Source organism: Labrus mixtus, chromosome 2 (genome assembly GCF_963584025.1).
Source record: "Labrus mixtus chromosome 2, fLabMix1.1, whole genome shotgun sequence".
Classification (NCBI taxonomy): Eukaryota; Metazoa; Chordata; class Actinopteri; order Labriformes; family Labridae; genus Labrus; species Labrus mixtus.
In genome coordinates, this window is record NC_083613.1 from 7,845,590 (window position 1) to 7,859,822 (window position 14,233).

Consider the following 14,233-nt stretch of genomic DNA (forward strand, 5'->3'; position numbering starts at 1 on the left):
TGTCCCCAAATCAATTTATATGGATTCCAAATGAGCAAATACTTTTTCATTTTCTGACGACGGAGGATTAGGGCCACGTTAAAAAATAATAAGAATTCAATTACGAGATTAAAGTCGTAAATTTACGAGTTTAATCTTGTAAATTAACGAGTTCGAGACCAGCCTGTGCGAAAATGATGAAAGTAGAACTCTTAAAGAATAAAAGAATAAAGTGGTTATTTTAGTCTATATAAGAGGAGCAGCAGCATCCTGTTCTCAAATGACAAACATGGAGCATCTTGTCCTAAAGGTTTCACTAATAAGGAAATAGGATACTTCCTTGTGTAGTCGGTAAAACCAGTTCGTTCAAGAGAAGTTTTCACTTCAACTTGCAAGAACTTGTTTATCTGTAAAATGATGTATGAACAGGACACAAACTGTCTCTGCACATGAGACACTTTAACAAGGCAGACAAGTGCAGATAACAGACACAAATAGTTGTGTTGGGGCTTTACTTATGCAGATATGAAACTACACATGCTTTTGGCACATCATCATCTTCACATTGTCATAAAATATCAGCACCCTGAAAAGATACTGCAAGAAACTGAAGAAAGAACCACACTGACTTGATGGAAGTTGTCTGCAGAGGAAAATACTTTTTTTAAGAAAAAATAAGATTTTTTCATACAAATCATACAACAAGCACTGAATTAGAGCCACAAGTAGGCGTTTGACATAAAACAGAACATTTAAAATTAGTGGATTAATGGGTAATTCATGTGTTAGAGAGTTAACACTTCAATTTTAGTTCAGATTATGTAAATCATATTTCATTAGAGCAGTTAGTGACAAGTCCACAGACATCAGGTTTAGCCACCAAGCTTCTCAGAGTTAGTCTGTAACTGCTCAGGCACATGAACTCCTGTGGGACTCACCCCCTCTTGTTCCTCTTGGGGTCCAACAGGATGGGACACCTCTGTGCTGACCAAAAGCTGCTCTCCCTCAGAAGAAAACACAACACACTAACCACTGACAATACAGCCTCAAGTGTGACTCCTGGTTTTCATGAGCTAAAGGCTCAACTATGCTCTTCGTCAGATACATATACGGATGGAGTGTTCTGTCAGTACTCTGCGTTCATTTTGTCCGTATTTCTGAGCGTTTTCTGGAAGCTTACAGATATGGACCAAATGTCACAATACCACTGGAAATCATGGGGGCAGTGTTGAGCGGTGTAGCTAACCGTTAAAGTCAGACCAGCAAAACACAACGCAGAAGAATACTTAGGAAGATGGCGTATCTCTTTGAGGAAAGACTGTGCGAGCGGGTTCATGTACGAATGTAATGATGGCACATGGACAGACAAATACAACAGAACTGCTGGGCGGCGATTCGACCGGAAATAAATGTCAGTTGGAGAGCAGCCAAATACTGTAGAAGTGAAGGTCTGTTCAAGGCTGCACCCTCTAGTGGATGAATGTTTTAATGTCCATCCCAACATAAAGGACATGTAAGAGGATGTGGGTAGTGATGGTTATATTATTTAAAATGTGTGTATCTGTTTTCGCACGTAAAGAAAGCATAAATGAGTGGAGATTTACCATCTGCAGAGTGACAGATCCTGGTACAAGCGGTACAGGCTGCTTGTAGAGTGCAGCCAAGAGCGCTTTCATCTCATTGGTCTGTTGAGAAGATCAAGATTGTCATGGTAACTCAAAATGTTGTGCAGAGTTATATAAAAAGGAAAAAGATTACACGTGAGAAATGCGAACATACCTGTCCTTTTGTGAGGTAGTCAGCCAAGTTGTTGAGAAGTTTGTAAAACACTTCAAACCAGGGAAGGTAGCTGTAATCACATGGATTTAAAATGGCTGTCACTCAGTGATGAAGGTTTGGTTCACTTGGCTTCTTTCAATGCACTATTCAGAAATATTTGTACCATGGACTGTACATGAAGATGGACGGAGCAACTTGGGTGTGTGCCAAATTGACACAAGAATCTGTTCTGTTGTGGACCGTACCAACCTGCATAGTGTGATGCATTAACTCCACAAATAAAAAAATCTATAAATATTTTTATTTGTGAATGTAATGTGCTTCTGTACTGACCAGGGGAATGTGTGCTTTGGTCAGTGGAAAGGGTGTGGTGTAAATTCTGCAGGTTCCACCATCCCCCTCCCATCTGTGCATGTCTTGGTTTCAAATGTCATCACCAGCACAATATGTCAGCGCATATTGCGGGGCGTATCTTGGCTTCGATTTTATAGCACCAATGGAGAGTGAAGCATGCTGTCCATATTACTACACAGTCATTGATTCTTACACCTTCATAGGTACCTGAGTATGCAAAGGCAGGTGTTTGTGCTGTTGGTGAGCCGACAGAATCCAAACCGCTGGCATCCCTCTATGTCAGTCAAAACAAAAGTAAAGTTCTGCACGGCCACTCCCTCCCTCACTCTGTGTGGATGAATGTAGAAGGAGGGGGACAGTGAGAGAAAAAGAGAGGCTTGTAATTAGAGCTGTCAATATTAACTAGTTAATCACAATTAATAATGAAATAATAATGACATTTCAAACATAAGTAAATAATAATCCTTTAACAGCCCTAGTTGTCATATATTATTGAGTAAAGGACTAAGAAGGCAATAAAGACAATCCTTATTCCCAACATCAACAAACAAAAACAAAGAAACTCTCTTGTCCAACTCCTTTATAAATCCACGGCCTTCTTACTCATTTCATCGGACACCATGACATCACACAAATGTTGGCTCTATTCATGGCTCCCCGTTAGTTATATGATTCATGTTAATATTTATGGATTATTTTTTACAGCATGTCTAAGTTTAGCTCTAAGCTACATTGTTGAATCGTTGACTTCATAAGAAAGTCCAGGTTAAGATCCAAGCGTGAGGAGACGAGGCTGGCAGAATCTTTAATAATACTTATCACTACCAAAGTGATTTGATATGATCTGGACTTCAAATTGATACTGCTGTTTATGTTTTTACCTTATTTTTAATTTTAAATTGTATTTAGTGTTCTGTTTTTTTCTTCTAATTTCTGGTATTACTCATTATTTCTTCTGTTTTTTTTCCATTCATCATCATTTCGTATTATTGTTCTTGTTTATTGTCATTTCTTGAATTTCCCTTGTTGCTTGTATTTTTTAATTTATTTGTCAAGCTAGGTTTTGACATAAATAAAGTGATAATATATATATATATAATGATTATTTTATGAACATATACTCACCTTTGTATGTCATAGGGGAAGCAGAATCTGGGTAATGTTTGACAGCACTCCTAGAGTTGAAAGAAATGTGTTTGTTACAGGACTCTGAAGTCTCCTAACATGTCTTAACGTCTATAGTGGAAGCTTTTTAGCCTCTTAATTCAGACTGCAATGGCTTCAACTGACAATACAACATGCAGTGTAACTATGCAATGGAAGGGGCACTGGTGGCGCGATGGTTTGTGCGTGTGTCCCATGTGTGGAGGCTGTGGTCCTTAAAGCGGGCAGCCCGGGTTTGAGTACGGCCTGTGGCTCCTTTCCCACATGTCAATCCCCACTCTCACTCCCTGATTTCCATCTCTATCCACTGTCCTATCTTTCCAATAAAGGCACAAAAAGCCCAAAAATAAATCTTTAAAATAAAAAACTATGCAATGGAAAATAGCTTAAGCTATCCTTCCTTCAGTTCGACTCATTAAGAGTCAAAATAAGAAGGAAAGCTTGAATATTGCCTTCCATTTGGATGTCTCTCTTTGTTCAAATGGTGATACTGTTAAAAAGGCAGTTCAATTTGCAAGCCAAAGACTCTATTTCATGTAGTCAAAACATTAAAATGGCAAAACACTGAAAACTTGAGGCTTGAAAAAGGCAGTGGACAAATCGATTGTGATGTGAGCGCTGCTTCCATTATTTATTTTATCTGTGTTTGAAACACGCTGCTGTCAACCTGCCCTAAAGGAAGGACTGACTGCATTTACATTTGATTATTGACACTTAAAGAGTGTGGTGAAAAGGACATACCAAAAGCAAAATGACTTTCTATTGGAATTAAGAGGCCAAATAGCCACATCCTTGCTAGAGAACTCTGTGAAGCTGTAATTAGGTACATGGGTGGTCGAGTCGAGTCAACATGCCAATTGCAAAATCTTACAATGAGGCTATTATACTATTGCATTGACTGTACACTGTATGTTTTAATGTATGACAATTCAAATGAAATTAATTTAATTAAGGTAGGGAAATATTGTGTAATAAGCTTTTAACACAAAGTAGCTGAATCTAATGTGATCATCAGTAGGTTCAAGGGTATTTGGTCATGCACAAATTTGGACAATTTAAAAAAAAAAAAAGACCAATGATGTTGCCAGAGGAAAATTCATTAGAGATGTGAAGGTCTGCATCAAATATCAATCAATTCATTCAACAGCTGTTGAGTTATTTCATTCTGATCTGACTATGGCCACTCCTAAAGCAACACAGCTAGCATAGCACACTGTAATATAGCATAACATAGCATAACACGTAGCATAGCATAGCACATATCTGTATTTCCAGAGGCATGCAGGAAACAGGAGTGGGTACCTCATCACTGAAATCCTCGGGAAACTGAAACAGTACACCAGGATCTGTAACAGTAAAAGAAAGAATAAACAAATCATCATTACTAATACTCCAAACAGACTCAAGATGAAGAGAAACACTGCTGGAAAAGTACAGTGCATTTTAATTCAGGTAACAATGAGTGAAAAATATCTGGCAACAACTGATAAAACACAACAACAATGAAAATGTAATTATGATTAAATTAAAACATCTGTAGTGTGTTTAAGCGCCTCAGCTCACACAGCTGCTCAGTCTATTAAATCACCACAACATGCTCCCATCTGGTTCAAGTGAGACCCAAACAGGCTGTGTGGTTTTTCATGGTCACATGACAGGAAGTGTGAGAAACTCTCAGTTCAGCAGACACATCACCAGTATTACATTGAATCATTTAATGACATGTAGCATCATATGTGTGTTTGAAGACAGTCTCAGGTGGTAGATAGATAGGTGGAGTGTGTGATAATGAATAATGAATTTGAGGAACAATTTAATTCAACTTCTCTCTTGCTGACAATAAAGAACCTTTGCATATTTAACCCATTGATGTCCACAGTGGAATTAAATGGTTTAATTCACAGCATATACAAGTAAGAGGGTAAAAAACACTTTTGAAAAAACACTTTTTTAGCTGTGAGTCATAAAGACTGATAGTAATAATAATAATAAAAATTATTTTTATTATTATTATTGTTATTATTATTATTATTTTTCACAGACATCTGAATCACATCTGAATCAATGGGTGAATAGTATCAGCTCTTAAAAAGCTCAGTGGACTCTTGCAATCTGTACTGAAAAAGATTTATGATAATGCTCTGCTCTTTCTTGGTTCAGTGATCACCTTTTGCAGACTTTTGTGACATTACGTATAGAGTTGAAGTGAAAGGAAGCCCTGCTAGAAACGCTGGTTTTTGGAGCAACATTTCTCTTAATTTCTTCCTTTAAACTTATTGTCAATAAGGGCAGATTCAGGCCCCACCACCACCACCCCCTGGCCACCCCAAAATCCTAAAAAACGATTGGCTATTTGCCTCGTCTGAGAGACTTAAAAAAAAATCCTGATTCTGGTCTGTGTAGGGGCTACTAATAGTTTTCTTTGCATTTCATTGCAGGATAATAACTTGAGTTAGCATTTTAAATTACTTTGGACAAACATTTCCTTCTTGAGTCTTCTAAGAATTATGCTAAGAATATTTATATGTTGGACATTAAATCTGTATGTCACAAAGGAAAATCCTCAAATGGCCTGATTGAGCACACATTTTCTGAAAAGTGGAGCAGGCTAAAGACGGAGAGGATGGACTTTTCACATAATTGGGGGTGTGGTCGACAGCCTTGGGATCCATATAAGAGTATAAAAACATGGTTAAGTATATTATATATAATATGGGACCTGTAAAAGTTGTTTTTGTTTTTAAAAACTCTTCACCATTTAAGGTATGATAGAAATGTCAAATCAAAAATCTGAATTTAGTTTTGTGTACCCTCATGTATTTTTGATTTCTACGGTAGATTTTATGTTTCATCCTCCCGCAGAAAAAATCTTAAAAAATAGATTAAGTAGCTGGTCATTAATAGGTTAGACACTTAGAAGCCACATTCAACGCTGAGAGAGGAGACTGTGGACTCACCTTTGTCTCTGGCTACAGGACATGCTGCTTCAAAGAACCAGTAGAAGGTTTGCTCAGGGTTAGGTCTGACAGGAAAAAGATTCACAATGCTGATTTGAGATAATGCTGACAGTATGTTACCAAAATCTGACTTACATTCATCCAATCACTTAAATCATTGATTCAAAAAACGTACAAGATGCTGCATATTGCCTTAGATGCTTTTTTAAAGAACAAGTGTGATAGGTTGACCGTGATGGGTCAGAAGATAATTCTACAACAAGCGTGAATTCATTGAAATATTGAACAAATTGTTTTCTGAAACAGGTACAGATGAAAGATTTTGCCGTTTCTTAAAACACAGGTCTACTATGAAGAGTATGGCATCACATTAAGGGCAACAGAGCTGCTGCAGGAAGCTTCCTGTGCAGTTGTGAGAGGAAGTAATAAAAACCACAAGAACAGAGTGACGGGCAGACTTATGAAGATGGAAGACGAGAAAAAACGACATGATTAACTTACTTCAGTCTGGAGCCCATGCTGTCAGGACGTGTGTGTGTCCATGTGTTAGTCCAGGAGGGTGCAGGTCTTCAGGCGGTCTGCTGTATAAAGGTCATTCCTCTGATGTAGCAGTGATGTAAAGTAAGGCAGACGACAGCAGCCGCAGTCTGCACGATCAGCAGTGAAGTGAAGGAACACTTCCTGATCACTGAATGCATTCTGTCAGTGTGTGTGTGTGTGTGTGTGTGTGTGTGTGTGTGTGTGTGTGTGTGTGTGTGTGTGTGTGTGTGTACATGCATTAAATGTGTTATAAAACCACCTCTCCAACCTCTCACCCTTTAAGTTCACTTCTTTATATGGCTATCACTTCTATATATTACTTTATATATTATATTTTACTTTATATTTTTGAACTTAATCCTTCTCATATATTTTAAAGATTTGCAGCTTCAATCAAAGGGCAAACAAATCTGAAGCATCTGCCTTTATGACACCGTGTCCGATCATATAACAAGGGCCCTGTAAAGCCATCCTCCATCCCCAAAAAGAAAAGAGAAAATGAAAAACAGTAAGGATAATGTTACAAAGAGAACGGGGAAGAGAGAGCCAGGGTCAGAAGCCTGGTTAGGCTCGAGCTCACCCCCACCATGATACCTGAAGGTTTCTCTAACTTAGGAAATGATCCCACGTGGATCTCAGTTTATTTTCGTAAACATATAGAAATATACACATAGAAGTATGAGAGCTTGGGGTGCTGATGGCCTAGGGTTATGTTGCCCACCCCATGTACAGTGGCTGAAAGTCATCGCGCAGCGGCTGGGGGTTCAAATCCGACCTCGGCTCTTTGCAGTGATGTCATCACGTCAACACCCACTCTGTCCTCCCAATATTTCCTGTCTCTCCTCTGCTGTCCTTTCCACTAAAGGCAAAAGTTCCCAACATATAATTTAAAGAAAACAAAAAGGAAATATGAGAACTTTCTCTAAATATCTGTATCAATGTCCATATTTCATAAACAATAATTGTCCAATCCATTGTTTTTATCAACAACACAAAAGGAGTAGCTCTGGTTTTCTTTGCATTCCTTCCCACATTTTGTTTTTACAATCATTAAATACCAAATATCTATGTTTATTTAACTTGTATATTTAATTCTTATATAAACACTTATGTACAGAGGTCCTCAGATTGTGTTTGTAGGTGAGTGTAACCTCTGTGTCCCGAGACGAGGGGCTGCTCATTGAATAAAGAAAGACAATGATACAACGTTTAAACTAGTCCATTGGGTTTCTGTATAAAATTGTATACTAAAGAAATCCAAAGCAACTGTGCGATGCTGCTGCTAATATGAAGTTATAGATAGTCATAAAGACCTGTTCAGAGACCTCAGGGAGATTGTCATCAAAGAAATTACTTTTTTTTCTTCCGTGTTTGGTTTCAATTTTATTTGTCATTACTGCCAGAACCACTTCTTCCTGATCACGTCATAAACAGGAACTGTTATTAATACTGAGCTCCATTTGACACATGGTCTATGAACTTATTGGCTATTTTCAAGTATATCAAAAACACTGGAGCTAATGATGAGGAATCAATGCAATGCCTGATCTTTTTATCTTTGAGATATATATGAAAAGCTGATTGCTAAAATCTGTACTTCTCCTTTAAAAAAGGGTGTCTTACATGTCGTTACGCAGCAGTGGGTTTAACAGGTTTTTAGATCTCATGCTGCCCCCTTGTGGTTTTAGAGGAAAACTGCTTAATTCTTAAAGCTGGTTCTCCATTTTGGTTTGTCTTTCTGCAAGTCACCAGTAAAACTGGAATCCAGATAGGGCGTCATCAAATGCTGTCGATTCTCTTCTTGGCCTTATTTTGACTAGATATTTCAGCATCACATCATTTATCTGTCGTCTTGTTATTTACATGACATTTCTTTTTTTAATTATTTATTTTATTTTTAAAGGGACCATGTACAATATAACACACAAATGATGCCATTTGATGCATTGTACCAGAGTTAGCTTAGAGCTAGTTTACAACTGCAGTCCCCTCGCAAGTCACATTTCCAACATTAATTAAATTCTTATTACAAACCTGTTTCCAATAATGTTGGGAAGTTGTCTAAAATGTAGAGATTGAAACAAAGTGTTCTGATTTTCATAATATTGAAACTCCGTATTTGATTGTAAATGGCACAAAGACAACAAAGGCCCATGTCGAAGCTGAGAAATGTCCCTGTTTCATCCACTGATGTCAGAGGCCATCAGTATTAGCTAATCCCATTCATACACATTCACACGCTGCAGCAGGAGCAGCTATGGGTTAAGTGTATTGTCCAAGAGCTGGGGGTGGAACCAGTTGAGAGACAACTGAGTCTATGAGCCACTGCCTCATTATTGGCTTAACATTTCCAAAAACAATGTAATTAGTCAGTTTTGACATATGATGTGTTGTCTGTGCTATTTTCAATTAAATATGTTGTTCTCAATGTTTATTACATTTTAAACAGTCACAGGTTTGTAAAAGTTTCACACTTACAATAAACACAAAGAGACAGGAAGGAGTTTGAAACAACAAATTTATTGGAGTAAATGCCAAATTAGACAAGTGATCATATCCTTGTGAGCTTTATTGAATTCTTGGCCCAATTATGAAACATAATGTTTAACATAAACACAGCACTACTGACAAAAAAACACAAGCACATCTGTGTTAGCTACCTGATATGTGTGAAGTGAAGATTAAGTGTTGTGAATCCTATTCTGGGCGGAGCAAAGGGAAGGAAAGGAGAGAAGAGAACAGAATGAAGGAACAGGAGACGAGGCAGGGGAGGAGAGTGTAACAAAGAAAAAGAGAACAAGAGGCAGAGTAGGATTCAGATAGGTGGAAGGATGGTTGGATGTAGTTATGACGCAGTGCATGAGGAATGATGAGAGATTTTAGCCTTAGGCCACTTCCTCCTCCCCCTCCTCCTCAAACTCTCCCTCTTCGGCCGTGGCGTCCTGGTACTGCTGGTACTCAGACACCAGGTCGTTCATGTTGCTCTCGGCCTCTGTGAACTCCATCTCATCCATGCCCTCTCCGGTGTACCAGTGAAGGAAGGCCTTACGGCGGAACATGGCGGTGAACTGCTCAGAGATGCGCTTGAACAGCTCCTGGATGGCGGTGCTGTTTCCGATGAAGGTGGCAGACATCTTGAGTCCGCGGGGAGGGATGTCGCACACGGCTGTCTTCACGTTGTTGGGGATCCATTCTACGAAGTAGCTGCTGTTCTTGTTCTGCACATTCAGCATCTGCTCATCCACCTCCTTCATGGACATGCGACCGCGGAAGATGGCGGCAACTGTCAGGTAGCGGCCATGACGGGGGTCGCAGGCGGCCATCATGTTTTTGGCGTCGAACATCTGCTGGGTGAGTTCGGGCACAGAGAGAGCTCTGTACTGCTGGCTTCCTCTGCTGGTGAGCGGGGCAAAGCCAGGCATGAAGAAGTGCAGACGAGGGAAGGGCACCATGTTGACGGCCAGTTTGCGGAGGTCAGCGTTGAGCTGGCCGGGGAAACGCAAGCATGTGGTCACCCCGCTCATGGTGGCAGAGACCAGGTGGTTGAGGTCTCCATAAGTGGGTGTGGTCAGTTTAAGGGTGCGGAAGCAGATGTCATACAGGGCCTCGTTGTCGATGCAGTACGTCTCATCAGTGTTCTCTACCAGCTGGTGGACAGACAGGGTGGCATTGTACGGTTCTACGACAGTGTCAGACACCTGGAGCAAAAAAAAAAAATCACACAAACGTCAGGGAGGAAAAACCAAGAAAGGAACAAAATACAAACCAACACAACATGATCGCCGTACCTTAGGAGATGGCACCACGCTGAATGTGTTCATGATGCGGTCGGGGTACTCCTCACGGATCTTGCTGATGAGCAGGGTCCCCATACCGGAGCCGGTACCTCCGCCCAGGGAGTGTGTCAGCTGGAAACCCTGAAGGCAATCGCAGCTCTCAGCCTCCTTCCTCACCACATCCATCACCGAGTCCACCAGCTCAGCACCCTCTGTGTAGTGACCCTTTGCCCAGTTGTTACCGGCTCCACTCTGGCCTGAAAGAAAATGGTTAAATATGGTCAAACCATTGAATATTGCGCCTTTTTCATCTAGTCAAAATGTCATCAGCTAACAGTGAAACAGGTAGAATCTGAACTTAATTATACAGCGTCAACAACTCTTGCTTATATGCTGACAATTAAGCCAGTCTTACTTATTTATGATAAGCTACATATGTGTTTTTGTGTCCTTGACTGATCACATACCAAAGACAAAGTTGTCAGGTCTGAAGATCTGTCCGAAGGGGCCAGAGCGCACTGAGTCCATGGTGCCTGGCTCCAGATCCACAAGGATGGCCCTCGGCACGTACTTCCCACCTGAACACAAACGCATGCGTCAAAGCGTCACACTAAAAAGGAAATCACTATTGCTTCACTAGACTTGCGGTGATGCAGCTACATACCTGAAGCCTCGTTGTAGTAGACATTGATTCTGTCCAGCTGCAGGTCGCTGTCTCCATGATAAGATCCAGTGGGGTCGATGCCGTGCTCGTCGCTGATCACCTCCCAGAACTACAGAAAGGTCGACAGTTTACATTGGTCAGAATACAGAAAGAAAAGCTTTCATTGCAGATACAGGATTAATCTACTGACATTTTAATATCCCAAAACAGTATGATGTTTATTGCCAGCATTTTTAAAGCCCTTTACAATCTGCTCTACTTGTTAATCACCAGCAGATTTACTATGTGAGCATCAAAGAGCTGAAACAAATGATTAAACAATCGTTTGATTGAGGAATTTTTTTTTTTTAAGACTTATTTTTGGGCTTTTAATGCCGTTATCTAGAGAGAGGATAGTGGATAGAGTCAGCAATCCGGGAGACAGAGAGAGAGAGCGAGAGTGGGGAATGAAATGCAGCAAAGTGCCCATAGGTAGGATTTGAGCCCGGGATGCCCACTTAAGCCTCTTTACATGGCGTGTGTGCACCAACCACTACGCATCCGGAGCTCATGAATTCTGAAAAATACAGATGACTTATTCTAGCTCCTTAAATGTGTGGATTTCCAGGTGTCTTAAAGGGAGCAATCTGAAGGCATCTGTTTGTGCTAGCAAATATTCATTAGAACAAATGGTTAATCTATTAATTCAAAGAATAATTGAAATGAAAAATACATTCACCCGGTTGTAATCCAGCGTTCCTGTGTTAAATGTTCATTTATCTTTCTATTTGTCTCTTCCTGTAAAACGTTTCAACTATCTGATGACTCATCCTGCACCCATGGGCGTTTACCTATTTCACAACCAATTAGACTGCTTTGTCGAAGCTAATGATCCAATCAAATTAATCAGGGACGTAATGACCCGCCTTCTGTCTTGTGATTGGTTCTATCCCGTTTCATTCAGAACTAAGCCATGACACCGCAGTTAGTCCTAGTGGCAACCTCTGGTGTTAAAACAATAAAATCGATGCAAAATCCTGCAGTTGGTAGAGTGACCACTTGAGGCTGGCTGCAGACGATGTCACATACACACCCCATTTAAAAAAAAATGCTTTTACAGCAGAAATTAACATGTTTACAGCCTGGTTCAAGAAACCAAATAGGTCTGATTAGCTCACGTCTCGATTGGCACAGACTGTAGGAGGTTTAATTTTTTGATATTCATTGGTTTTGATTTAATGAAGGATAAGTGTTATTCACTATTATAAGATAATGAGAAGCGGTCCTGATTGACAGATTGACAGGCGGGCGTGGTGTAACGAATTGTCAAGAGACTAAAAAACCTGCCTCAGCTCCAGCCCTCAGCCTACCGCTAGGTTGACTAAAAGTTAGGGTGAGACAGCATTTTCAGCAATGGGGATCGCCATCAATGGGACTCCATGGTGGCTGAACCAGCATCACGTGATCCCACTGGGCCCAAAAATATTTTGTCCCATAAGCTTACTTTGGGAAGGGACGTCTATAAAATCAGAGGATAAATTAATCATTTTAAAAAGCATTACATCCTACAAGTTGTAAAAGGCAAGTAAAGCCCATTTTAGAGATATTTTTTAGGCATAATGTACGCAGATCAGATACACGGGACTACGACTCCAATTGCGCATGCGCTATGGGCCCCAGTAACGCAAATGATCCGGGTGCTTCTACACGTAGAAGTCAGACTTTTTTTTTTGCTTCATGCGCCACTGAGCAGCTTTCATAGGAATGAACAAGGCTCTGCCTCCAATTCTAAATCCATTTTAAAAATGTGTCAAAGCCCCCTGCAGTGACACACTGCAGACGACACTCGGGCTTTGTCCTTTTATTTTTACAGTCTATGAGTTTAATATTCTCTAAATTTTGTTTCATGGGGACATGGGGCCTCCGGATCACAGATACCTGAAGGCATGGGTGGATCCAAACTATCAACCTATAACTGAGGCATGGATGATGATGAAATATTATTTTGTGCGTTTATAATGATCATAATGAACACATGAACCATTATGTGCATGTGTGTTTTGTTGCATGTCTACCTGCCACTGACAAGTGAATTCTGTGTCTGAGCCACACCCCTCTCAATCCAATCCAATCCAGTCCAATCCTATTAGATTTTTTTCATTGGTATGAATGTAAAGACAATATTTCCAAATCTTCACCAATGCAAATCCTACATTTGTACTGATCCCTCTCTGAACACAGATACGCACATATGCGCGTACATTCATTAGTGCGTGATTTTGGCATCAGCGACATCAGCAGGGATGTCTCGGCTTGCCACCGCCCATCCTCACAACAGTCTCCATTCCTCTAGGTTGACCTATTTACGATTTCCTGTGGACAACGCGACCTCTTTTCAGCGAACATGTTATTTTAAACACGGATGAACATGTATTATCACATACAAACCCCCCACTGGTACGTCAGCGGCTGTCATTGTGTAAATTTCATACCTTTGCTCCAATCTGGTTTCCGCACTGGCCGGCCTGCAGGTGCACTATCTCGCGCATGTTGTCGTCGTGGTGTTGGGTATCTCACGGAGAGAGAAAAAAAGGGGACGCTAACGACGGGGCTTCTGTTCAGCAGTTGTTCGGTGTTGGCACTCCTGGTTCAGTGGTCTCTCTCTGGCAGAATGGCGGAGGAGCTGCAGCTGCGTAGTAAGTTCTCTCCACCCCGCTCTCTCTCTCTCTCTCTCTCCTGTCTGGCCCCTCCTTTCACGGCTGCGCTGTTCATCCCAGTGCTGCAGCATGACGTCATCTCCATGGCAACGGGAACCAGGTTCAGCTGGAAAAATGGCCTGGTTGGCAGGCACGGTTTGTTCTAGACTGCTTCGAATAGGGGGGGAGGCATTAAGTAGCCTTATGTTGACTGGTCACTACCAGACGCTCCTTTTCGATAAAGCCTATAGCTAGGGCTAGCTTAGATATGCACCAGCTCCTAGTTAGCTATGCTGCTATTGCCTATAAGCTTAGACTGCAGGGGGACCTGGCACATTGAGCTAG

General features: G+C 40.8%; 2 protein-coding genes across 3 annotated transcripts in view; both read right to left on the reverse strand.

Moving 5' to 3' along the window:
* The window catches only part of dennd1c (DENN domain containing 1C), a 14,948-nt gene extending 8,040 nt beyond the window's left edge, over positions 1–6,908 (reverse strand). Inside the window, exons 1-8 of one of the 2 annotated variants that reach the window (XM_061049394.1) lie at positions 6,735–6,908; positions 6,234–6,298; positions 4,579–4,622; positions 3,238–3,287; positions 2,320–2,439; positions 1,759–1,828; positions 1,584–1,664; positions 918–983 (exon numbers count right to left, since the gene is read on the reverse strand). In XM_061049394.1, the coding sequence (XP_060905377.1) occupies positions 918–983; positions 1,584–1,664; positions 1,759–1,828; positions 2,320–2,439; positions 3,238–3,287; positions 4,579–4,622; positions 6,234–6,298; positions 6,735–6,751 (513 nt within the window). In that variant the 5' untranslated portion in view covers positions 6,752–6,908. The remainder of the gene's footprint in view (positions 1–917; positions 984–1,583; positions 1,665–1,758; positions 1,829–2,319; positions 2,440–3,237; positions 3,288–4,578; positions 4,623–6,233; positions 6,299–6,734) is intronic. The other variant, XM_061049402.1, reaches the window with a different exon arrangement.
* Positions 6,909–9,274: 2,366 nt separating this feature from the next.
* Positions 9,275–13,899, reverse strand: zgc:65894 (uncharacterized protein LOC335798 homolog). The gene is made up of 5 exons (XM_061049426.1): positions 13,685–13,899; positions 11,214–11,322; positions 11,017–11,127; positions 10,562–10,806; positions 9,275–10,471 (listed from the first exon to the last, which is right to left on the reverse strand). The coding sequence occupies exons 1-5, from the start codon at positions 13,739–13,741 to the stop codon at positions 9,659–9,661; spliced, it is 1,335 nt and encodes a 444-aa protein (XP_060905409.1). The 5' UTR covers positions 13,742–13,899; the 3' UTR covers positions 9,275–9,658.
* Positions 13,900–14,233: the final 334 nt, after the last annotated feature.